This window comes from Pyrgilauda ruficollis, unplaced genomic scaffold (assembly GCF_017590135.1).
Source record: "Pyrgilauda ruficollis isolate IOZ18807 unplaced genomic scaffold, ASM1759013v1 scaffold6, whole genome shotgun sequence".
Classification (NCBI taxonomy): domain Eukaryota; kingdom Metazoa; phylum Chordata; class Aves; order Passeriformes; family Passeridae; genus Pyrgilauda; species Pyrgilauda ruficollis.
Window position 1 is genome coordinate 12,393,004 of NW_024527710.1, and position 26,560 is coordinate 12,419,563.

General features: G+C 42.7%; 2 protein-coding genes across 3 annotated transcripts in view; both read right to left on the reverse strand.

Annotated features, from left to right (window-relative positions):
* Positions 1-26,560, reverse strand: part of AGBL4 (AGBL carboxypeptidase 4) — a gene marked incomplete at its 5' end in the record, with an annotated part of 879,139 nt that overhangs the window by 296,088 nt on the left and 556,491 nt on the right. The window lies entirely within an intron of this gene.
* The window catches only part of BEND5 (BEN domain containing 5), a 31,146-nt gene continuing 29,414 nt past the window's right edge, over positions 24,829-26,560 (reverse strand). For both annotated transcript variants that reach the window (XM_041483149.1, XM_041483148.1), the window contains exon 6: positions 24,829-25,022. In XM_041483149.1, the coding sequence (XP_041339083.1) occupies positions 24,862-25,022 (161 nt within the window). In that variant the 3' untranslated portion in view covers positions 24,829-24,861. The remainder of the gene's footprint in view (positions 25,023-26,560) is intronic.

Sequence of the window (26,560 nt, forward strand, 5' to 3'; positions counted from 1 at the left end):
GACCGTATCCACAGCTCCATACAGAGTGGCACTTGTCCACAGGCTTTGGATCGCACTCTAACCAAGAGCAAACCCCCACTGATTCTCTACCTCCTGCCCACCACAACCCCACCAGGATCCCCTGTTTGCTGAGGGACATGATTTAGGGTAAAGTCCCTCCTCAGGAGGTCCACAGGTCAGAAGCTGGTCCAGCTCTTAGATGGAAGCTGGGTACTTGAGTGGTCTGTCCTTTCCTCCTCCTACAGGCTGCCCCTGGCACGTCTCTCACACAGTACATCCATGGTTGATACAGTGGAACACCTGGCTGGAAAACCAGCCAGTATAGGAAAACCAGTCCAGTCTGAGTCTGTCCAGAATGCCCATTGCCAGTTTCTGGATCATTTCCCTCATCTAGGAATGCAAAAATCAGAGCACTTTGGAAGGGAAGGCTTCATGGTGCCCTTGAGGTCTCCCTCACAACACCAAAGACAGAATCTGGATCTGCCAGCCCCAGGTGTGACTATCACTGCTTGCTCTTCAGACACCCAATTTCTCTTCAGTGACTTTCTAAAGCCTTCCATCCTTTTCAGACACTTTAGCCGCACAACCGCCTTGCTTCAACAAATGAAGCTCCTGTTAAAAATCACTGACAACACGTTGGCTTAATAAAGAAATTACTTTTAATCTAAACATCACCATCTGTCAGGACCTGAAAAGGAAAAACAAGAAAAAAAAAAAAAGTGCAGTGATGCACAGCCATGGAGTAGCATTTGAAAGCTCACATCCCAGCTCTCACCAAGCATGAACACTGAATATTAAACAAACACCTGAAGCTACATGTGCCACCACCTCAAACTATCACTTCATTTTCTGGTACGTGCTGTGACTTACGGGGAACGTGGCGGGTGCCGCCATCTGTGTCGCCTTTAATTATCCATGGGAGGTGCACAATGATATCCCACAGCTCCTTCAGGAGCCACGGAGCTGCCACCAGGGCAGGCCACGTGTTCTGGAGCTCGTCCTGTGCCCGGGGTCAGGGCCACGTGTGGTGCCCAGGAAGGAGGGGTCAGGCACGGCCTCTCCTCGGGCAGGAGCGGCTGAGGCTCTGTGCCCGACATCTGTCCCAGGAGCTGCTGAGGGTGGCTCCTGTTGACACCCTGGGTCAGCTGCTGAAGGCAGAGCTATGGGAGGATAAAGAGGATGAAGGTCAGGAGCAGCTTTCTGCAATACTGTCAGGAATTCTGCTGGAGAAAAGTTTCTGATCGCTGGCTCGTGTTGAGGTTGGATGAATTGGTGGGAAACTGGCTGGGTTAGGAGGAAAGTCAGTGATTGACTTCCCCATCTTTCCCAACAGCTCTGAGCAAAAATAATCCTAGGATTAAATAATTCCACCAGCAGCTGAGCTCTAAGGAAGCTTGGTCTGTGCTTGCTGTACCTCCCTGTGTCCCTCCAGCAATCCCAACTGCTCTGTGACACTTCCATCAAACTTCCACATTATTGCCCAGTCCCTCCACCTGGCAGAGGAGCAGCAGTGGCTGCCTACCCCATCTCACCACCCAGGGGCAGCTGGGGCAGGAAGGAAGGGGCTGGCAAACAGACAGAAATACCCTGGCAGTCACCACTGGCAACCAAGGACAGCTGTGGGTAGATCCAGAGTGAACAGTCAGATGTTTTACAGACACTTAACTGATCTCCCAATATCCTGCTAAATCTCTCAGGAAATGTTCAGTAAACCCTACTGCCTGCACGCTGGAAGTGACAGTCTTCTGCAATTAAAAATGCCTGGAAATGGCTCTCCACTCCTCTGCACAAATAATCCAGACTACAAGTAAATAAACAAAATAAAATTGCTTTCTCAGAAGCAGCTGTGGGGCATCTGGAAAAAAGATGTTCAGGAAACCCAAGCAGAAACAGTGACCCAGACTTGCTCCTTTGGCAGTTCCTTCCCCACTGTCTCCTATTTTCTGGAGCAAACTCTCCTGCTTATCCCTTGTGGAAAATTTGTATCAAACTGCTCTGAAAAGCTAAAAAAAATGCAAGAAAAATGCACCGTTGCTTGCTGTGCTGGCGATGGTAGAAATAAAGCCAATTAAAACCAAACTCCAGAAGTCAATCAAATTTTTTGCCCTTCATCCCTTTGTTGTGAGGGAACACTGCATGTTCTCCTCAAGTTACCTCCCCAAGCAACAATCCCATTTACTTTTTGACCTCTGTAAATTAAAACAAGTTTGGAGCTCTCTTGGTTCAGAGCTGTGACTCCATTTACTTGTGAAATTGTTTATTCAAGCAATTCCCACTCTGTAGCATCAAAGTTTGTTGTTAATAGTTGCAGACCACTAATCTACACGATGAATATAACAAAGCTTGTGGAAGAATCCCAAATGGACGGGCATGATAAGAGATGGGAGAAAGAGGCTGGCAAAGCTCCAGGTACACGATATTTTTGTGCCTGACCTCTTTAATTACTTCAACACCAAGCTGACTGGCAGATGAGCTCCAGAGCTACTCCAGTGACTACCAAGGACTTTCATTTCTGTTAAAAAGATGAGGCTCAATTTTTATTCCACAGTACGGAGGTACCTCTGTCCAGAACAATTCACCACTGCACAAAGAGGAAATTATTTTAAAACCAAAAAAAAAAAAAAGAACTCCGCAGCACAGCAAATGCACACATATACCCTTCTGAGTGCCACTGCCAGAGAAATATCTCATTGCTAACAGGAGATTCGGGGTTGTGTGGCCACCTCAAGGTCTCAGATGCAGGAAACTGAGGGTAAGGACTCTGGAATGATGTTCTGGCTGCTTGTTCCAGCCACTCCTCCTAAGGGACCACCATGGGGACCACGTCTGCAGCCACTGTTCCCTGTGTCTGTAGAGACCAGTGGCAATGAGGTAAGGGTAAAAGGTTATTGCTAAATGAAGGTTCTACCATTTCAAAGGTTAAATTTTTATTCTGTGTTGGTGGGTTGTGTTTCCCCCCTTTTTTTTTTTTTTTTTTTAAGATCTGCAACACTTCAAAACAAAAGCAGAAAACTACAACATTTTTTTTCTCATTTTATCTGGTGGCTGCATAAAATCAAGTATCTTTTGGAAGCTGAAATCAGCATCAAGCTGGAGAGATCCTGACTTAGGGAACTTCTCCCTAAGTAGTTGGGATTTTGCCTTTCCTCTCCCAGCTCATCAGGAGCCTGTCTCCTTTCCCTACATCTTGATGTAGTCTATCATTGAGAAGGTTTAAAATTCCTCAAAGGTTTTCACCAAATATCTGTAACTCCCCTCACCCTGGGATTGGAAATTGGAGAGGGAAAAAAGATTTTTCAGCTGCAGCTTGTCTCAAATCATGAAGCCAAGACAGAATCCTTCACTAGCTTTTGTGCTATATACCCTCTATTAAAATTAGCAATATCTGATTTTGGAAGCAAAAAAAACAGATCACAATGTAATACTATCTTGCCCTTCACAATTGAAAAGATCTTGCAAGAGTGAATGAAATTTCATGAAGTAAAATAAGTTATCATTATCGTGCACACTTACTGAAGAAAAACATTCAAATGACTGAGCTAATGTTACTCTGTTAAATGGCAAGAAAATTACAGGAGTTTCTAAAGCAGAGCTTGCTCCCAAAATCAGCCTGGTTCAATATTACTGATTTGGGTGAGCAACTTGGGCTTGACTGATGCTCATCATTTTTTTCACTGCAAAGTGGAATTGTTACTGACCCTCCAGGCTGAACTGGAAAAATAATTCTGTATTGCAGTCTTGGCAGCCCAGAAAGTATCGAGACCTGAGCCTGAAACCTCATTCTTAACCTGAGACATGGAAGAATACTCTACTGCTGGTGAGAGATCTGCAAGATGGATTAGGAAGAATTTTGCTTTTGGTTTGATGTTCAAATTAGATTACTAATTCACAGAGTCCTTTTACTGTTTAATAAATTCAGATGAAAAGGAAAGATACAAATTCTCACAGTTCGCCTGCTACTTAATACATTCAGATGAAAAGGAAAGATAGAGCATAATCAACATGTGTTAATTTATGCAGATCTTTCCCTAGCTCCATGTTTTAAAATGTCTTTTTTAGATAAAAGGCCAATAATACTCAGCATTTTTCATCTTCAAAGTGCTTTGAAAATATTAACTAGCGAATCGGCACAGCACAACCATCAGGGTCCATAAAGATTAGCATCCCTGTTTAAAGAGCAACTCCAGGCAGAAAGGTTTATGGGATTTCCTCACTAACCAGAAGCCTATGCCAAGGAGAGGTGCTGATTAGCAAATTCATAACTTGAGGAGCAGCATTAGATTACAGCCCGTGCTCTAAGTCGTTCAGCACAGGTGATGCGTGTGCTAAATCTTGGTAACGCCGCACTACTTGAAGCTTGAAAAATGCAAAAACTGGGCATCCTGTAGAAAAAAGGTGCATTGGAAGGGAGTGTTTCAGCAGTGCATCATTTTGTTCAGGAGCAGTGCCATGAGATAAGAGAGACTACCACTAAGTGGGGGCAAAATGCAGCTCTCACACTGGATCCAGCATCTCACACACTGTGCTGCTGTCAGCTCCTTGGAGCTGCCACACCTGGCTGGGAAGGGCACCCCACACTGCCCTCAGCACAGGGCTTGGGCAGCACAGCCAGGTGAAGCTCTGCATTCATTCAGCTCACCCAGGTGAAGCTTTGGATGCTCTCAGCTCACCCAGGTGCAGCTCTGGATGTCCTCAGCACACCCAGGTGAAGCTCAGCACACCCAGGTGAAGCTCAGCACACCCAGGTGAAGCTCAGCATACCCAGGTGAAGCTCAGCATACCCAGGTGCAGCTCTGGATGCCCTCAGCACACCCAGGTGAAGCTCAGCTCGCTCAGGTGAAGCTCTGGATGCCCTCAGCGAGTGCCTCTCAGCACACCAGCTCTGCTCCCTCCCAGATTTCCCAGAGCACAGCTGATCAGCAGATCCAGATCTTCTGATCAGTGCCAAGGGTTGCGTGGGCAGATGCCTGTCTGTCACAGAGGGCATAAACACATTGCAGGAGGAGTTTCAGCAGTTTGTTTACAAAGCAAGATCACTTTCTAGCTCTCCCTCTGGCAGGTCCTTCCTGTCGCCGTGGCTCAACCCGAGCCACGCCACTGGAAAAACTTTCACTAAGAGCATTTCAACACTTCTCCTTTCAAGTTCATTATTTCCTCTCTGTTCATTATTTCCTGTCTATAAAATAAAGGCAATTTCCTGAAGATCATCAGCAAGGACACAGGGAAAGGGGTGCACAAAGATGGGTGTGCATTAGATTCACCTCAGCTGCTAAGGGCAGGCAATGTGTGAACTGGGAATACTCCAGAGAAAGGCAAAGTAACAAAGACATGCAAGAGCAGGCCAATGTGAAAATCATAATGGCAGAGGGAATGTAAACCACAGCTATAGAGAAGCCTTCTTTTTGTGTCTTTTTATTTTCTTTCTTTTTTGAAAATGGACAGCACAGGGGAAAGCGAGGATCTCTAGGTGAAGAAAAGCAAAGCTGAAAACATTCCCAGGCTGTAAGTGGGTCATGTGCAGCACCAAATCTTGCTGTAACATCGGCACACCGAGGGCTCTGTGAACTCTTGCAGTGCCTGGGTTTTTTTAGACAGAGGGTGCTGTTGTGGGTTGTTTTGGGGAGTGCCCCCAGCAGCAGCAGATCTGCAATGGCACTTTCTCCAGTCATTCATAACAAAGCTCAGTGATGCAAGGGGAGGCAGCGGCATCAGATGGGCTGCAGGCCAGGAGGTGAAATGCCACAGCAATGTTCTAGCCCAGGGCCTCTAAGACAAACATCAGAGTGAGAAAGAGGAGTTCACCAGAGTTCAGGGCTCAGCCACGCCAGCTGGGCTGCCCTTCCCCACAGCATCAAACACTGGGGTCCTGCCTCCACCTTCAAAGCCTCTCCAAACTACCAGGAGACCTCTGAGAACGGTGCCAGGGCTTTGGCTGGCACTGCTGGCACTGCCACTGAGGGCTCTGATCCCAGAAAACCCTGTTCCTTCCTGGTGGAGGAGCTTCTCTCCTCTGCCTCTCGGGCCCTGCCTCACAAGCAGATGCAGAAGCTCTGGCAGGAGGTGTTTTCTCAGCCCCCAGCCCACCAGAACCTGGGATAAAGGATGGGATTCCCTTCTGTCCCAGTGCTCCACCCCACAGCCGCACCTTCACACCTCCCCTGCCCCATCTGCCCTCGACCCTTGTGACAGGAGGAAGCCAGACACCAGACCCAAGCAGTGGGGCTCTGAAAGAGTTCAGGACTGACTCAAAGGCTGAATGTCATGTGCCAGCACTATCTGTAATTATCACTGTTTCTCACTACGTTTAATAACTGTTTACTCTTCTGACAGGAAAATGCTCATCTGTTACAAAAATCCAGACCCACCACCAAATATTTAAATACTTTCTGAATACAGTGCCTGGCTTACAACACACTTTATCAAAGGTTTGGGCTTATCAAAGGTTGCATACTCCATGAGAAAAGTAATATCCGTTTTAGCTTTCAAATATTTTGGGTTTTTTTTATTAAAAATTTGTACAACAAAAGCCGTACGTTGTTGTCATATACAAAAGAGATAACAAATGGCATATACAAAGCAGATAAAAAATGCAAAGAAGTGGAAATCCGTCAGCTATTAATATCAAAAGGCCACACAGCGAATGAAAGGCAAAAAAGTTTTTCTCTACATGAGCAAACCAGGTTACTGTGTTTTCTAAGCAGCACATGAGGGGCCAGCCATTCCTACAGAATGTGCAGGACAGAGGTGTTACCTCAGCTGATGTCTGGGAAAAGTGACACCAGAGCCAGCACAGTGCTGAGAAATGTCATGTTCAATCCCACAGCCGAAAACAGGGGAGCCCCTGCATGGCCCAGCTGTCTTGGACTCTCTGAGAGTCATGGTTTTTGATTATTCATTCCATTCTTTCCTTTCTAGCTTTCTGATGGATCCTTTCTCTCCATTCTTTTTAGTATAGTTTTAGTATAGCATTTTAGTATAATATAATATCATAATATAATAAATCAGCCTTCTGAAACATCGAGTCAAAATTCTCCTCTCTTCCCTCGTCCTGGGACCCTCGAACACAACCACACCCCTGCTCCCCACATCAGGCAAATCTACCCCAACTCACAGCTCCAGAGTGAAAAGTCCCACCCTGGAAGATGTGACCAGCAGCAGGGCAAAGCTGGCAGCCACAGAGCAGCCAGAGCACAGCTCCCTTCCTCCTCCACTGCAGCTGAGAGGGGCCAGCCCCAGAGAGGCAGAGCTGGGCAGATTTCCCCTCTTTGGGAGACACATCCAGCTTCCACAAGTCTCTTTTGGCTTTGTAAGCTCTGATCTGGTGCAGAAACTTTGAGTAATTCACTGATTTTGGTGCTGTAAAATCCACACACCCAGTGTCAGATGGCATTAGACAGATCAGCTTCTGACTCCTGTCATTTGCTCTTGTACACACAAAGGCAGAAATGTCTGTCCCTGACAATTCCAAATGTGCAGAAAACCAGAAACCTCCACAAATTTCAGTAACTGAAGCTTCATGGGGATTCTTTTAATCTTACAATAGGGGAAAGCTTTGGGCAGAATGGAAGTTTGTTGGGGAAAAAAACTTTAAACCTGGGGCTAATGCTTTAATTTCTAATAAGAAAAATAATACTACTGAAAAAAAACAAACCAAAAACCAAACTGGCAACAAAGAGATATTTGTTTTAACTAAGCATTTCAGGTCGGGTAGAAGAGTGATGTATATAACAGAACAGATTTTTCCAATGCACAGGAAACTACATTGGGAGAAAGGAGGAATAGGGTTCTAGGATTCACAGCTGTGGAAGCAACCAAGGCAAAAAGTTTAAGAAACCTTTGCCACAAACTTCTCTGTTTCCAGGTCACTGGTGAAAGGAAGGCAAGCTCTTTTGTGAAGGGGTTTTGTGAGCTGTGAGCACACAAGCACAGAATAAGCATCACTTTTAGATTACTTTACAGGAAGATAATTTTTCCCCTTCATTCAGAAAGATAGATTTTTTTTTAATTTTTTTTTTTGCCTCATTTCACAGCTAAGCTGGATTTGGAGCTTGAAATTACCCTTCTTTTCTCATTAAAAAAATCTGATGAGGCCACAAATAATCAGACTTCACCAGGCATCTATGAAAAGTATTTCCTACCTTTTGTTCATCTCTATTCCTGTGTAAAGTACTTATGTTTTCACACTTCAGGATCCTTTTAAGAGGTAAATTACTTTTGACAACCTATGCTTCTTTTTATTAGGGAAAAGATTTATATCTGCTGGTTTACATCACAATCATAGATGATTTGGAGGTCTATAAAGATAGAAAATGAAATAATGCTTGTTGGTGTTTTTTTTCCCCTAAACTGATATTAAACTTTCCTTCCTTTGGCTTTTTGGACTGGCTTGCCCATGACACCATTTCTTTTGTATTCCAGCCAAACATAACACTATCAGTGTCACATCAGGTAGAACAAAGTCAGACAAACTCAAAAAAAATAGGTGATTTGGATTTTCAACCACTGGCAATGACGTCAAGGTGAAGAAGATGTCATTTTTTTCAGGACAGCACTTGTGTCACAGCTGCTGTGAAAAAATCTGCTGAAGGAGCCAGGCATTGGAATCCTCTCAGCAGACACATCCATTGACAAAGGAGGCTGAAACAAAGGGATATTTCACCAGTTTCCATCTTTCTGCTGGGGAAGTTTAAAGATTAATTTCTTTGTATTTGGCTAGAGAGTTTGCTCAGCAAGTTTGCTCAATTTGTTAAAGCACTGAAAGGGGAAGCACACAACAAAACGTGCTCCCATGCAGCAATGTGAGTTTTGTGGGCAGAAAGCAGGATAATGTTGGAGAAGACTCAAACTAGAAGGATGGGCCATTGCATTCAGAGTCCAAATATTTGGCATTTACAGAGCAATAATTGCCCTGTGAACAGGACACTATTTAGAAATTCAAAGTGCTGTGTACAAAATGTCAGTGACAGAGGAGTCAATCAGTACCACATCATGAGAAATGTAGAAGCTCATGACTTTGGGAACCAACATAAAGGGAACATTGAAAGAAAATGCTTTTGCTTGCCACTGCTTCCCTGCAACAAAGGTGAATTCTACATGAGGTATTTGTCATCCTTAGTCACAAATGTAAAGTTCAGCTAGTGACACTGCAGCCACACAACTCCAGCAACTGAAGCTTACTTAGGGTGCCCTTTGCTACCACGAGCATCCCATCCCATGTACATCACAGGAAGGTTTGTCTCATCTCCCAGGGCACCTGGGGGGAAACTGAGCACATGCCCACAGTGTTCACACTTGGGCCACTCCTCCCAAACCATTTCCTGCAGTCAGGCCGGCATTACTTTGGTTTGACTGATGGCTACCCCCTTGTCTCTCTCTGTCTCTCCAGAGCGTGACACTTTAATTGTGCGTGCCCTTTTTTTGGTCTGCCAGCTCCCAGTCTCAGCTAAACAGCTGGGCAGCTTTGGCTGGAGTTCAGATTTAACATAAGTTGTTTTTAACCTCTCAATGCAAAGGTGCTTCACGTTTTTCCCCTGTGTGACCTCTGGGCACAAGGACCTGCTAATAAAAAACTCCACCACATGCAAACCACCAGCGTCCTGAGACAGAGCCTTGGCCACGGCTTGGTCCTGGGTGGCATCTGGGCACTGTCACAGCAGAATATTATTCTCACCACTTCTGAGCCAAACACACCCTAGTACAGCACCAGAAACAGCTCCAAAGGATCTGGGAGTATTTAAACACCATTCAAGTTTTTGTTTTTGCCAGTTTAGCACCCAAACCCCCTTCCAGTGCCAGACAATGGTTTATGTCTGAAGGGGGACTGCACTGCATCCTGTCCACTGTCCAAGGCAGGCAGGGCTGCTACAGGGCGAGGGGAGGGTTTGAAGCACAGGCATGAGCTTCTCTATTTAAGAGCTAGGCCATGATTATCAAACACAAGCTGCCAGTGATCAGCGGCTGCTCTGCTCTGCAGCAGCAAATCCCTACTCCAAAGTGCTCAGGCACAGCTGTGCCGGAGCTGTGTGGAATTTGCTGATGAAAGGACTTTGAGGCTAAAAGTTAGTCTACTTTTTCCAACTTTCCAGCTCTCAAACAGAGATATTACTGCTTTCTACAAAGCCTTGAAACATCAGGACATCTCTGCTTCAGAGGTGAGACGAGGACTCGGGTACAGCTCCGCAAATGTTGACTTACGTAACTTCCCGAGCCAGAGCACGAAGCGTGGTGTGCAGAGGCTGTCTGAGGGATCCAGGTGCTGCGCAGAGGAGGGATTAATAAGTGCTCAGCAATGTGGGGTAGGCTGCTCCTCTTTAATTGCAGGAACGCACAAAGCATGAGTGCTTATTTGCTCGCCTGAGCAACTCCATCAGCAAATGGTGATCCAGGGAGCAGCAATCCAGCCTGCCCCACACTCGGAGCCTGAGCTCCCTGCTTTGGCCATCAGGACACAAAACCTGGGAAAACTACACCCATTTGAGCCTGCGTGCTTGACAGGGCCCCCAGATATTTGTGTTGACTCAGTAATTCAAGAGTTATAATCCCATGGCTAAATATCAGCTGGCCCTCATCACTTCTCATTCGGAGAGGACAGAATGAGAAACCATTAGTTTACTTTTGGCTTCCCTACAAAACAGTGCATTCTCCCAGGCAGCAGCCATCCATTCCATCAGTGTTAGCAGAGCACTCACAGCAGCGAGGTCCTGGTCCAGGAGGGGGGTTGCTAAGCAATATGGAAATACAAACAATAAAGGAATAACAGCCACCTGCAAAAGATTTCACACCAAGCTGTACCTTGCCGTGAAAGCCTGTGCTTCAAACTTCATCTCATTTGGATTCAAATTTGCCGAAATTGAATTTATAAAGAAGGAATGATTATTGTACAGAACACTTTGAGAGATGTAAACACTTCCTTTTCTATTACTGTGATTCACTTTGGGTTGTTCTCTACTGTTAGGCATTTAAAGCATGCAGATCTGTGGAACACAATGGCTGGTTTCCTTATTACAGCACGCACTGGAAACTGCTTAAATATATTTTTCTGTCAACACGTATTTGTGATTCCCGTATTTAAGGAGTGACTGCTACTCTGTGTACACGTGCCATCAGCATGACTGATGTCAGAACGGTGTTTGCACAACTCCACTTCGGCGAAGATTAAAAGCTGCTCCTAAGAAATCCTCTTTACAATGCCCAGCTATGCAAACAGCCCATACTAGGACATCTCACCAAAGAAACTTCCTCTCAAGGCCACCTCGCGCTGGCTGTATCCGCCCTGAGCTTGAGCAATAGGGCTGCTACTGTGCAGAGGGCAGATTCCTTCCCCGTAGGCTTGGTTTGTGACCCATTGGAAAGGTTCCCGTTGCCTCTAATAGGAATTCAGAGGCACTTTGCAGCACGTCCCACGCCCAGGGCTGGCCAGGGCCACAGAGAGCATGCACAGATCAGTGCACGCAACAAGATCCTCGGACTGGGGCTTCGGGATTCGATTACGCCCTTGGAATGCCATCCACGGAGTTAAAAAACAAAATATGCACCCTCTTTTTGTTGCCCTTGGACCTAGGAACCAGCACAGCTATGTGATTCTGTGTATTCCCACAAACAAAGCTAATTTGGGGTTTTTCTGGTTGCAAGTGAAACAATGGGAAATGAGGGGAAAAGCCCCACTTTTTGACAGCGGGAAGCCTGCAAAACTGATTCACTCTAAACCTTGGCATCCAGCTCAGCCACAGCAGCACTCAGACTCCTCTTCTGGCCATGTGGGAAGCAAAGTGAACCCCCTTCTGTGCACTTCCACAGCAAAACCCTGAAGCACCTGACTTCTTTTGGCTCACAGAGAGAGGGTTTAAGTTTGCAGCCACTGTAGAGCAAATGCTCTCACACACAAAGCTACAGTTTGCTAAACTGCAGCAATTTAATTACAAATTTGAACATTTGTCATCAAAAGATTATCCTACCTGGGGCTAAATGCTCTTCTCAACCTTTGTACACAGCTGGTATAGTTTTACCCTGTACCCAGAACAAACAACAAAAGGTAATTTGCCCAGGTTATTTGGTGGGGTATTTTTCCTGGGTTTTTTCGTGTTGTTTTTTTTTTTTTTGTTTTTTTTTCAGGGGTTTTTTGTTTGGTTTGGGTTTGTGGGGTTTTTTTTGGGTGGGTGTTTTTGGGTTTTTTTTTGGTTGGTTGGTTTCTTTTCTAAGTTAAGAAGCTTTCAGCTGGAGTTTCCTCCCTGGCTCGGAGACAAGGAGGGTGGCTGCAGAGGATGGGCAGGTAAAACTGTGCAAATCCCAAAGTGGCAACCTCTGTGGGAAGGTGTATGGTGTTTGGGATGCCGGGGAAGTGAAGCAAGGCCAGGCGGTGCTGAGGCAGCAGAGGGAATTAGACTAATCCCAGCTCCAAGGGAGGTGCCAGGTTACACAGCCGGATGCGAAGCTTAGCGTTCCCTTTCTCAGGAATGCACTCCCTCGTAACTCGGCTGCTGAGGAGATTTCACTCCACATTATTGCTTAAGCTCACAATCACTCCGTGCTTAAAGATTAATCTGCACAATAAACACGACAACAGCAACGAGAATTGGGGGCATCAGGGAGCAACATGAACATTCGGGTGGTTTTTTTCAGGGATATTACGCATGCAGCTCAAGAGTTGGAAAGTTCAAAATGAATCTTGTCACAGGTCCTCAAGGCAAGCAAGTACAGATGAGTGTAGCATTACCTACCATCAGCTCACCTGAGCTATTCATGTTTGATAAATACATAAAGAAAAACAATGGTGAAGCTCAGCCTGATATTCAACAGTACCATGGGGAAGTGCAGGTACAGTACCCCAGAAATCAGATCCATCAAAATATCAAAAAATTGCTAAAATTTTCAAGCATCACTATTTGAAGCTACCCAGGAACCTTTAAAACATAGCTCCCATTAAATTTATCTTCCAGATGGCTTTCCAGATCCCAGCCTCCAGTTTGCACCGACATTCCCCATTTTATAAAAGCCTTTGGATGGTTTTCTGATAAAGAGCATACAGTGCTATAAGTTTTAGAACAGAGGAGTTGAGATGGTGTCATCAGTGCTCATTTCTGACTCAAGGTGTGATGATGAACAAGTCACCAGCTCCCTATTTCTGAGAACTATCAGTCATTTACTGGAAGGAAAACTAATTTCTCCACTGGGACAATTTGAGGCTTCATTAAATGTTTACAGACAGTTTTAGAATGGGTAAACATCTACAGAAAAGCAAAAGCAGTTTTCATTTATGCACTGGTTAAGGACAGACTCTAGAGAGACAAACTAATGGCACCATACTGGGAGGTACTATCAGTATGATGTGTCAACAGAGAAATATCAGATGGGAAGTAGAGATCCCTCCAGATGACTTTCAGAAGTGGAATAATGGAGGTGAGATTAAGTTTGACACCTACTTCCTACAGTGATAGGAAGTCTGCTATACATTAACTCAAAGGAAGGATAAACTCAGCAGAGGCATTGATTGCAGCTGAATTATGAGCCCTCAGCATGACAAAGCCATGAAGATATTTCTAGAGAAAGGCATTTCTGGAAAGATAATGTCTCTGTAAAATATACTGTTACCACCCAAGATAAAACCCAGCACAAAAGCATCACTGATGGAGAAAGATCAGGCAAGTGCAGGAGACACTGAGTAGGATAACAGCAGATGAATTGGTGAGTGTACCTCCCAAGAAAAATTTAAAAGACAGGTCAGCCTAGCAAAGGTAAAATGGATATGATCTCTTATAAACTCTTCAGAGACAGGGTAAAAAAGCTGCTCAAATTCGGCAGGAACTCAAGAACAAATAAATAGACTGCTGCTCATGAGTAAATTCAGACTCAAAACTGGGTGGGGGGGAACAAAATAATCAAGTCCTGGAGAACAATGTTTTCAGTTTATCTGCCATTAGCATAGAAAAAGCCAAACTGGAACAGATGAACCTGTGGAACATTGGGACTTCAACAGCACAGGACCAGTAACTTTGGTCCTGTGTTACAAGTCCAGCAGCAGGTCCAGACTCTTCCAGGGCTACACAAGAGTGGAACAGATATTCTTGGAAAACTTTCCAAAATGGGCAAGGAGACCCTTACATCTTCTAAACTCTTCATTTCTTCCTTCCAGACTGTAATGTTTACTTTAACTTACCCAAAATATCATCTTATTCCTCCACTAGCCCAAGCCTTCCAATTAAACTGAACTATCTGACACATTCATACAGTTTGATGTGACCTGCAGCAAGGCAATTCAGGCTACAGCTGGAATGATTATTTCACTATTTATTCCCTCTTTCAAGAAAAACCACATATATATCACAATGTATGAATTCCTGTGCTCTTTCTAATACATCCTTCCCTGGGTTTCATTGTGTATACACCCAGTATCCATAATGCTCAAGACACCACCCACATTTTCTACCATCATCTTTAATACAGAAAATTCATTTGTATCCTTCTACAGGCAAGATAATGCCAGATGAATTTAGGCAAACAAGAGATTGTCACATAGCTTCCAGCCCTGGAGTCAGCGAGGGATTAGCAACAACAGGACTTTCTGTCCTGTGCTCAGGCTCCACTAACCAGTGCCAGGGGATTCGTGGCTCTGCAAGGATGTAGGTCATGCCAGAGGGGACACAGGCAGTCGTGCAGAAGCCTGCAGGCAATTAAAAGCAGTGATGCAGCTGAGCATCACCACAGGCAGTGAAAAGGGACTTCCCCTGAGACTGGAAATCGCAGGCAGAACGATCTATTCATCTTCCATGTCCCTGACAAGAAGGGATGACTTGGTTATAAAGCCTTTAAAATGCAATGAGTCACTTCTCAAAAGAGGTCACTGAAATTTTGTCATGAGTCACTTCTCAAAAGAGGTCACTGGTTACTGAAATTTTGCTGAAGTATTTAATACAGAGAAAATCCTTGAATAACAAATATGAATCCCTTTAATCATACCATACCTGATTCTTCCAGTAAATACATTTGGGGTACCGACAGTCCAAGCGGGGAATTCTCACAAGCAGAGCAGAGGCAATACTGGCCAACAAACCATCCCTCTGCTAAAAAAGCTCTACTAAAGTTCATTTCCCAGACCAGAAAAGAGATTGTTACCAGCAATAAAATAAAAGATCCCAAACTTCTGTGGAACTGCCTGTATAGTCCTTGCTCAAGGAAGAGAATGCCTGAGCAGCGGCTGCACACAAAGCACCACCCACCCCAAATGCACTCAGCAAACTCTGCAGCCTGAGCAGCTGCTGCAGCTGAGCTGCCCTCGGGAGTGGAGCCAGTGGGACTCTCTGGATCTCACCACAGGTTCAGGTATTGATGAGAAGCAAATGTCTCACACACAGAGGATGAAAATCCTGCAACATCTTGCACCGCAAAGGTGAAACCTCTCAGGTACAGGTTCTACCTGAGCTCCCAAACAGCTCAAATCGGATTAGCTGGGGAAGCAAGGAGACCTCAAGAGAAACTTCTGCACCACCCATAACCCTGCAAAACATCACCAAGGCCTTGCCCAGAGTGTTTAACAATCCTGCAGCACTGGGGTAAGGGCATCAACTGGTTTCTGCCCTTGGTATTACAACATGCACTTAAACTGCTCTGACCTAACTCCTCCCATCATTAAGCTGCTAGTTAATTAAAACCGACCCAACCCCTCCCAAACCACGTGGGAAAGGGCCACCTTCCACCAGCCCCAGAGAGGGAGGAAGCCCAGACTAGGCAGAACTTTGCCAGTACTTTTTTTCTTGAGGTGATCAGATGAGGGTCATCATTTTAACTAGATCACCTCAGGGATGATATCCTGTCCATTCTTTGGAAGCTGGACAAACCAGCATGTGAGCTTTCAATTGGCAGAGATATTAATTTCAAATCAATAGGAAGCATAAAAATATCAATAGGCATTTAGGAGTGAAACATTAATTACTTTTCAAAGGGTGCAGTACACAAATTTCCTGGTGTCTTTACAAATAGAAATAAGTCAATAACATGATTTCATAACATTTATAAATGACTAAGTTAATTAACAGGGAATCTACAGAGAGACGATGAAGAAAATTTAGAAGAACCTTGTCTAGCACAATTCAAAATTCTCAAAGGAAGGAAGCGACTTCTTAGAAGAGATGAATTGTAAGTTTTTTTACTTTACCTTGATAGAATATCTGTTTACATATTTAAGCTGGTTTTGACCTTCAAAATTCTGGCAAAGAACAATTTTCATTAAACCATCTCAGTGGAGAAACTTGGCAGTTCCTCATCTCATCTCTGAGGTTAAGAGAGGATATTGAGCATTTAGCAGGGATAGTCAAACAAAATGTGTGTAACTCCTATCCAAAGCAGCCTTTAATTTATCACAGCAGACACAGCAAGGGCTGATGCACAGCAAGCTCTTCTGTCAGGTCCGATCCCTTCTTGGGACTTGGCTGGAGGCTCCAGAGTGAAGTAAATCCACAAAAGTTGAAGTTTCTCCCTAAGGATACCTTACCCACTTCTGAGAACATATCACAACATAATGGTGATAACTCTTCCCCATCCTTTGGCAATTCAAAGGCATCTGTAACCAAGGAAACCCTGCACGTATCCTGAAGACATGTTCCACAGGAGTAAAATGGCTCTGGCTTCCCTTTCTTCTGAGTATTATTACTTCAATATCCTATTTTCTGTGAAACTGTTCACCTGCTGCCCTTCACAGCCCTGCTGGGCCCTGTCACCCACCTGCCTGGCCCAGCTGTGAGTACAGGAATAAACAGCTGGAAAGCAGGAAGAACGTGCTCTGTCTCCTCACTGGCATGTGAGTGGTACAGAGCCAAAGAGTGAAGTGGAGCAGAGATAAACACTCATTTGAAGAACAACATTTCCAGGACAGAGCTATACTTAGTAATAGAGTAAAAAGGAAAATACACTGGGACATCAATTGGTTAAATATCAAATTATATCAGGGATTTTTTTTCTACAAAATTAAATTAAGGTTGGCCCACAAAATGAAATTAGTATTGTATATCACATTTTAATACAAAGTGACGTGTCCTAAACCACCAGATTGTATCACATTAACTAAACCAAACACTCATACAGAAAGTATTTCCATAAAACTCAAATGAGTTTGAGTAGGCATACAGGAAAAGTATTTCAAAATGAGTCAGTCATGACCTAGAAAATCTGTGGTGGAAGGAGAGTGAAGGCACTCTGTCTATTGGGGTGTTCACGAGCTGCAGAAATACTGAGGGAAGATAATACGACAGGCAAATCAAGAACTAGGAATAAGAAGTTAAGCCAGAGAGACTCACAGAGAAATAAGGCACAAGTTGAGCAGTGAGGGTAGCACTAAGCACTGGAAAAAACCACTCAAGGAAAATATGGATTTTACATCTTGATGGATTCTCAAGAATGCTTGATTTTCTGAACAGCATTTCTGGTCCAGCCAAGGTTTCCTTTCAAGGGAGCAGCTGAGTGAAGTTTTGTGATGTGTTCTGCAGGGAGCCCCACCAGCTCATGGAATGGCCCAGCAGCCACCACAGCCTGCACACCTTCAGGCACAGCTGAAAACATCCTTAGCAAGAACCACACTTAGATCATAGAACTGGAAATGGCTCTTTCTTCCCCAGTTCACACAGCAGCTGGGAAAAGGAAGTAACAGAGGGCAGATTAAAGCCATAGATCAGAATAAATCTGTCAAGGTGCCCAATGTTTTCCAGCACTCACCTGGGCACTGCCATTAGGTGGGAAACTTCCAGGCCACTGACCCTCTGCAAAAGCAGGGAAACCTCTGAGAAATGAATGTTTTTAAGAGATACTGCTGAAAGATTTACTTATTCCATGTTATCACTTAAAGACCTCCATGTGAGAATGAAATTTTCTTTGCTACAATCTAGGCATTGGCAGGGCAGGGGGAAAAAAAAAATCCAACAAGAAAATGCTGCTGTGTGAAGTCCCTGAATGGCAAAAATGCCTTACAGTGACAGCAGCACTATCAGATCTCCCAAGGAAATGCTCTAGTCCTGTGTCAGTCACCCCCAGGAATAACAAGCAGGTATTTCACTTCAGAGTCCTGCTGACAATTTGCAAGGCAGGAATCATGAAACACTCCTGTCTTGTCCCTCTGAGGCAAGCACAGAGGAGAGACTCCCATTTGCAGAAGGAACAGCATGGAAAAAGGAAGACCAGGAAAACAGGCAGGGCTGGGGACCATCAGGAACATTATCAAGTTGCGGATTTATATGGCACAGACAGATTTACACAGAATAATAGCACATCATACCTGTACACATACAGCTGTGTATGTGCAATAAATAGAGGTCTCTGGCTGCAGAAGAAAATGCTGATTTTCAGACTTCTTAAAGGTTAAATTCTGGGAACTTTAAGAGTGATTGGATTTTTTTAATTAATAAAACTTTTCACTGACTGAAACCTTAAATGCCAGTTAAACTGCTTGGGATTTTGCTGTTTGGATACTGACTTCACCTCAGTTGCATATACTAACTCTCTGTGGGAAAGGGGGAAAGGCCTACGTGACCTTTCTACCACCTCTTCTTTGCCTTCCTGCACCACCAGACTAGGGATGCTCCTCCACATCAGGCTGGACGAGTGAATCTCAGTTACTCTGTAAATTCAGAAAAGCCACAGAGTGAAGTTGCCCAAATCCACCCAATGTGGCAATAAACAACCTTTCTTGGATGAGCCGCATTAGGAGACAATACCTAAAGGGAAGCCAATCCTCAAGGGTGTCCTTCCCAATCCTAGCAAGGAGGGTGGCTCCTTGCATTGTCCTCCAAAGGAGAGATGATCCCACAACAGCACCTTCAGCCTTGTTTGACTCCAAAAGGCACACCCTTGATTGCTTATTCCTGTAAGGATCTACAGCAAAAAGCACAACTTGGTCCTGAAAGATGAAAGTGTCCTTGCAAACGCAAAGAAACCAATGAGTGTCAAAGAATTTTAATATACAGTGCAGGAAAATAAAGCAAAATCCTGCTTTACAGAGTTTCAGTTTTTCATAAGCTAAGACTCTTAAAGAAATGAAAACACAGAACATTAACTTGGAGGCAATGCTTTGACCCATTCACCTTCCATCCTACACATTTTGAGAATTATTCTCTAAAGGTACTTCCATAAATTCTGCAGACAACTCCATAAGGAAAGGTAAAATCATAGTTCATCTGGCTCACAAATACAGAATGTCCAAATGGACTATTTTCAAGTATCAGTGGCTTAATACCCCAACTGAAACATGGAGAAAGACATCTCCCAGAACACTGACACTAAGTTAATTACAAGAAAAATGAGAAACACATGAAAGTACATTTTTTTAAAAACTAAACTACAATTCAGTAAGATTTAAATAAACATTTGGGCTGACATTAAAGATATATTTGAGTATAAAGGATATGAAGTTCCCATAAAGCTTTTTCATCTGAGTCTGCTGTGGAAGGGGCTGGTACCAGTGTGATATGGCACTATCAAGGCTCACTCCCTCTGCTGCTGTCCCAGGACGTCATTCACATTCAGCAGGGTGAACACCAAAGGGTGTTCACAGCCAATTCTTCTGATGATCAGCCTGTCCCATGAAACCTGCACCCCTCTCCACTCCAAAAGCATGAAAGCTCAGGCCAACTATAAAGGATACACAAGCACCAACACACATCATTTCTTATCTTCTATTTCACAGAACTTTTAGCAATTGTTATATTACAACAAAAGCTAAATCACCCTCAGCCTATGCCTCTCTTGGGTTGTTCAAGAAATTTCCTGCAACTCTTTAATTTCAAATCACTAAAGACCAAAATTCAGCATGACAGTAGGTATCCTGATGCAATAAACATATATATTCATAAAGACTTCAGTTCCATTAAGGCTTTACTATCAATAAACAAGGAACATAAAGTTGATATCCTGCTAAATGTGGAGGAAACAATTTCCTTTGTAGGAAGAAGTTTTCTGGCCAGAAGGCAGCACAGAAAAAAAAAATCCTTTAGGCTCAGCTTCTTCCTCCCCTCCCAGACTCACTTTCACCTTTGTTCTGACCCAGACACAATGCAACTTCATCTGATGCTGTAAGTGAGGTATTTCCCTCTTTATGGTAAACAGATGATCTCACAACCACAGGACCATGATTTCACTGCACAACAAGAGGTATCTGACGCACGGAATGAAAGTTATTGTTCAAACATAAACAGGAGAAATAATTGCAAAAGTAAAACAGATGAACAACCACATAAATTAATTCCTTCTTGAATCACTGCTCCTGTTGTCCAAGTCCAAATGATTCTTTTTCCCTATTTAGGAACCCTGAGGGGATGAAAAAATATCCAAGATGGTGAAATTAAAAATTAGCTATTGAGCATGAAACACGCAATGATTGCACTTCATAAGGCTTTTATTGCCTCGGTGTTGTATGAATCACTTCAGAGTTCCACACTGTTATGATGAAAAAAATGACACCAATAAAGTCTGAGCAATTGATGTTATGACTTCATCAATCCGAGACTAAAGGCACACACAGAATGACAAATATTTTCAAGAATATGGAGAAAGCTACCACCTCATTCAGAGGAGGCACAAGTTGTGTCTTTGTCTCTTTCAGAAGAGGATTCTCATGTCAGAAAGATGGAATATTGAAATAATCCTCAGTACAGCTCCATCTGACACAACCTTGCTTCCTCTTTCTGAAACCAGCCAGAATTGGTGCTCTCACCAGCTATGAACACAACTAACACACAATGAAGCTACAGCTAATACACAATGTTCCCAATTCACACAATTCTCTGAGCTTCTGCATCAAGATTGTATCATTTTAACAATGACCTGCACTTAGCTTTAATTTTTAAAAGACTATAGATTCTGGAAGTGTGAAGTAGAATTATCTTTACAATTTCAGTAAATCCCAAGAAGTTCAATTTATTGCTACTTACAACTTCCAAGAGGACAATAATCTCTGCTTAAGACAACAAAGCAGCCACCACAGTAATCTCTCAGATACAACATCAAAGGTAAGGTGCAAAGACGTGACCTCCCACAGGGAGAATGCACCTGCTTTTGACAGCCAACAACAGCTAACCAATGCAACCTTGAATTCCTACTTAGAGTTCAACTTTCACATAAGTACTTCACTATTTTTTAAAAAAACTCTCCCATCTCTATAAAGCACCAGTAAATCCAAACCTGTTCTGGAACAGCAGAAACTAACAATTTTTTTTCCCTCTCTAATAAATACTAGCTTTCTTTTTTTAAATTGAGTGACTAGATTTCCTGACTCAGGTATTAAAGTCCCTGGTAGGATTCTTTCCTTTAACACAACAGCTCATACCCCTTATAAAATCACTAATAGAAAATAAAGCCTTTTTTGTTAACTCTAATCTTGCTTCCTTGCAAGTGTGCCAGAGGCACTTTAATATGGATCAGATCATGAATATCACAAATTACTGCAGCAATGTGTGGCAACAGATCAGATTATTCATATAACAGCAATACCTCCTTCCTGCTTTGATTTAAAAAAGAGTAAACTGTCACTTCCTCTTAAATCCATGTCTTTCTGATCCTTAAAAATCCAGGTTTACAGTATGAGGTAATGGCACAGCACAAACCTTAGAATGATGAACGAGGGGTAACAAAAGGGTGTAATAAAACCTACTTCATTTTCTGTCAAAACTCTCTCCTGTTCCTCGTGATGTACAGGCAAGAAGTTACCCTAGAGCAGGAAAAAGTTAGTAGGGACTATTTTCTATAAAGTTTCCTATGGTAGATTCACAGCAGCCGCAATATGAACAAAGCAAACTATGTACGGGCAGACACAATTATTGAAAAATTAATGTACCAACAAGAACAGCCCTGGCCATAAACGCAGCGTAGGAAAATGAAATGAAACTCACAGTTAATTTATACATCAGTTTTGCAATGCAGAAAGGCACACCCCATTAAAGTTCCTATTTTTCTTGGGTATTGCTGGAACACGTAAATGCAGCCTATTTCCCTACTTCAGACACACTGGGAAACAATTGTACAACCTTGACACTGGCTCATGGGGAGGGAAAGAGTAATGACCAAGTACAAGTACAAAATGTTATTCACACACCCATTACTCCCTGCAGAGCCCCCAGCATGCTGCCATACAACCACAGTGTGAGGAAATGGCTTGTTATTACCAAAAAATTTTCCAGTATCCAGAGATTTAGTTTATGTTGTAATACAATGAAGAGATGTTCTACCTTTAATATGTCCTACTTCTTTAACATGACTCAACAAAGTTTAAATACCACTTGTCCAGTCCAATAGACACACTTCTTAGCCCCCACTATGTTTCAAAGGGAACAGAACTTTTTTGTGCCACCCAAACACCCCTGTTGAATTCAAATGAAAACTAACCTGGGCTGATGAAATCTCCAGGAAAAACTTAATGAAGCCTTCCAAGATACCGTGCCCAAGGAGAACATTTAAATTCTTCAGCAAAACGCAGTGTTAACATCTGATGGGACGAGTATGTCAAGGAGAAGCCTTAGAGAGGTGATGCTGGTTTTGCAGAAGGAATTAACACCTCTGATTTTTGGGGCCAGAGTGGAGTCCTAACTAATTAAATTCTAAGCTGCTTTTTCCAAGTTTCATAAAATGCTGTCTCAAACAGGCTTATCTTCTAAGAGGTACAGGTTGATCTTCTCATTAAAGAATGTGTTACAATGGAAACACATTAGTACTAAAGCCATAAAAGACTGAGGAAATTATGGACATTTTCCCCAAAATAGTGGGCTGCCTTAGCATCACTTAAAAAAACCCCAACCCTGTACATTCACAAGTCTGCTTGAAAAGGGGAAACTTGCTGTTTAAATGTTTTTTCATTCTTATCTCTATTTGTTCTTTTTAATTAATAAAAGGATACATGCATTGACATTTTAAACACTAATTTGCTGTTTAGCATCCCAAATTAGGAAACATAAACATTTTTGCACTTCATTAAACACTACCTAAGAACACTTGATATTAGCAGGAGACATGGGAGGCTGTTCAAAGAAACTTCAGGGCACACATAAGACCTCTGGAAAAACACACTCCTGCTCTTCCCACCCCTCACCACGAAAGCTCTGGCTCCATCCTACGGGAAGCAGCTGTTGAGAAATGAACCCTGGAAATCAGTGGGATCTGACACAGCTGTTCAGTCACATGTGTGGAGTTAAGGGAAGGGACAGGAATGCAGGTGCACCAGCAGTGAAAGTGGGGGGTTCCTGTTTGGCAGCACAGCACGAGGTTGGTGAAAGGCAACCATGAAAAAGGACTTTAGAAAGCATAAAGCAAACACTTAGTTAAGAGTTAAGACATTAATTACATACAGGTGAAGTACAGGAAGAAACAACTTGCTGTTTGTCTCATCTCTGCCAAGAAAGGCAGGGCAGTTCTAGCACACCTCCTCCACCTGTCCCCTCCTCTTTTTCTCCCACCCACGCAGCCCTTTAAAGAATTATGGCATCATTTAGGCTGGAAAATACCTTTAAGATTATCAAGTCCAGGCATTCACCCAGCACTGCCAATGCCACCACTAAACCATGTCCCCAAGTGCCACATCTGTACCTTTTATCATTTAAATACTTCCAGGCATGGCGAGTCCACGCCAGCAGCCTGTTCCTTTCCACATTATCTACATTCACAGGACACTGAAAAAGGCTTCACCTCTGGGTGAACCACTGCTACAGGAAGGTGATAAGAAACGGGAAGCTTTTCAAGACTACAGGAAACAGAACTGCAGTGGTAGAAAATAAACAAATGCTGACACTCAGAACAGGCAGGCTGAAAGGCAGACAATCACAGCTGTGAGCACAGAATAAACGGAAGGTTAAGTGAGATCACAAACCCTCAAAATTCATCAATCCAGACCTCAAATCAGCTCTAAATCCTTCATGAAAAGAATATTTTGTTTCACTTACAGACAACAACATATAGTTCAGATGACAAATAATTTCTAAAAACTTTGCATCGCAAGTCTAACTTCAATGTAGAAAATTATTTTTATTTGTAATTAAAATTTGTGCTAAAAGTGTCCATTGTTAAATTATGGACCCAAACAAAATTGTACTAAATTTTCTACTGTACATACTCTTGCCATAGTGTGGCAATTTTAAAATTGTTTGAAAGTACAAATACACTAAAAAGGTAATATTTCAAGAACAATAGTATGGACACACTGAGGAACTTTATACCACAACCAGAAATCTGAAGTGTCTTGGTCCCTGAAAAAGAACCGGCTTTAGATTTATTTATTTAAATGAATTATCATGATTTTACAACTTACAGCTTTGGGTTCTCTGTTGTTCATTGTTTAGTTTTTGTTTTTGTAACTGTGATGGTAATAGTGATCTACCTACAAGATAATTGAAAAAGAAACGTTCTTTGTGTATTTTTGATCAAATATATTGTTAGAGATCAAAACAAAGATTTATAAAAACAAACGATTGAAACTTCATTTCAGAAAAAAAACACTTTGTAAAATACAGTAAAATCCTTTTTGATAGCAAAGTGAATTTTGTACAGTTCTTCCTTCTAAGCAGATGTTTTACTGCAGCTGAGATCCACTAACTCCAGCAAAACTCAACGTAGGGCAAATGGGTCGGTGTCCGCAGAACCACAACCAATGTACAACCGCAGGTAACAAACTGCAGCTCGCTGGAGAAACCTTGGAAACTTCAGTTTTCATTGTGAGTGAACTTACAATTTGTCTTACATTAGTTAAAAGCAGCTTACACCATGACAGAACCGCTCAAAAAACGAATCAGTTATAGGAAGAGAGCAACGCTTCAATTCATCTTCTCCCATCAGCAAAAATGCCACACAAATCAAAAACCAACACTTAAGTAAAACACTAAGACTTTATTAAAAATCCAAAATTTATTGCAAATTGTACTTTGCAATTTCCCTCCTTTCTTCATTTTTACATGATTTATTGATATCCATGATTTTTTCACAGATGTACTTGTTGACTTTGGAGAGTCTCTGTGCAATTTCAGTTTCATCCACAGTTTCTTGTGCTATTCTATCATACAAACATTCTGGGGAGAGAAAAAAAAGGAAAGAGTCATTAGGATATTTTTAGAAAACACAATAGCCCTGAGTTGGGCTGACTACTCAAGAGACAGCAGTGAGTAAGCACTGTGTATATTTGTTGCAAGACAGAGAAGCTTTCCTTGATTCACTGTCTATCTTGTTTAACTCAAGATTTGTCACCAGGCTTGAATCAGTGGCATGACCAACTTCCAGTTATGCTGTGACTACATTAATAGGCTTTCCATACAGAAACAAGGCTAAACCCAACCTTTTACAGTGCCAGCCTTGCCTGCCTGACCCCTGCACTTGTCTGAATCTCCACAACAGATTTAATCTCTTCCCAGGTGAAGTGTCCCACCAGAGCTGTATCCACAGTGAGTCACTCCCACCTTCACCCCTTCAGGAGGGTATGGAAATGACAATGCTCAGGAAGAGAACCAGAAGGAGAACACTTTTAACTCATTTATTTCATTTTTTGTATCTCTTCCCCATACATTAATGTCCATGACTTTATCAGCTGCCCTGTCCCTGGGCTTATTTCACTTTTACTGGTGGATTATTCAGGACAAGCACCATCTCCTTGCATGTTTGATCAATACACTTTCTGAAATACACATTATCTGGAATACAAAAAGCAAGCAATAGCAATAACTGCAAAAACAATGTGGGCAGTGAAAGTTGAGACAATTTTTCTTCCCAGATTTGGAAGTTTGGTGCCAGAACCCTGCAGAAGTTACTGAAATCTGAAGTGGTGCAACACATATAACTCCTTAGTGACAGGCAGGTTTGAGATTTTTTGATTTTCATAAACAGACCAATGTATTTTGTTATGTAGGCTTCTCAGACTGGTTAAACAAACTCTGTTCTGCTTTGCCTAGTGATCTATTCCATTAGCTGTTTATTGCTTCATATACAGAAAGCCATAGAGATTATTGCTTAATTAATGTGCTTTACAACATTTCTAATGCACCATATTAAAAAGTTATGAAAATTAAGTACTATGCATGCTTTGTAGTTCATTTGGAAACCTCTGAGAAGTTTTATAAAAGGTTATTTTGCATTAACAAGGTTTATAACTGTGCACATCCATCATACTTTTTATCATTTCTTTATTACATACTACACAGTGGGGATTTTTAAGAAGCTATACAGATATCAGACACATTAAGAGCTAATGTTGTCATTCAAAAATCTATTTTAAATAAGTTAGTCTGTGTCCACACAATGATGAGAACATCTAAAGCAATGTGAATTTTATGTTGTAAGACGTACTGAATATAAAATAAATGAAATTAACCAGCATGCAGCCTGATAGCTGAAATGCTGATCATTCGTAAACTAGGATTAGAAATACGACACCTAAGAAGAGGCACATCACATCACTGGGAGCCTGAAGAAAGTGTGTTTGCAGGACATCAGCTGGCCCTACAAGAGTGTCAGAACATTCCCAGGCAGATACACCCAGTAAGGTGAACTCCCAGTGAAAGACAGGCTGTGTTGCTCCTTTAGCCACAAAGTCAAGCAAAGAATCACTTGACAGAAC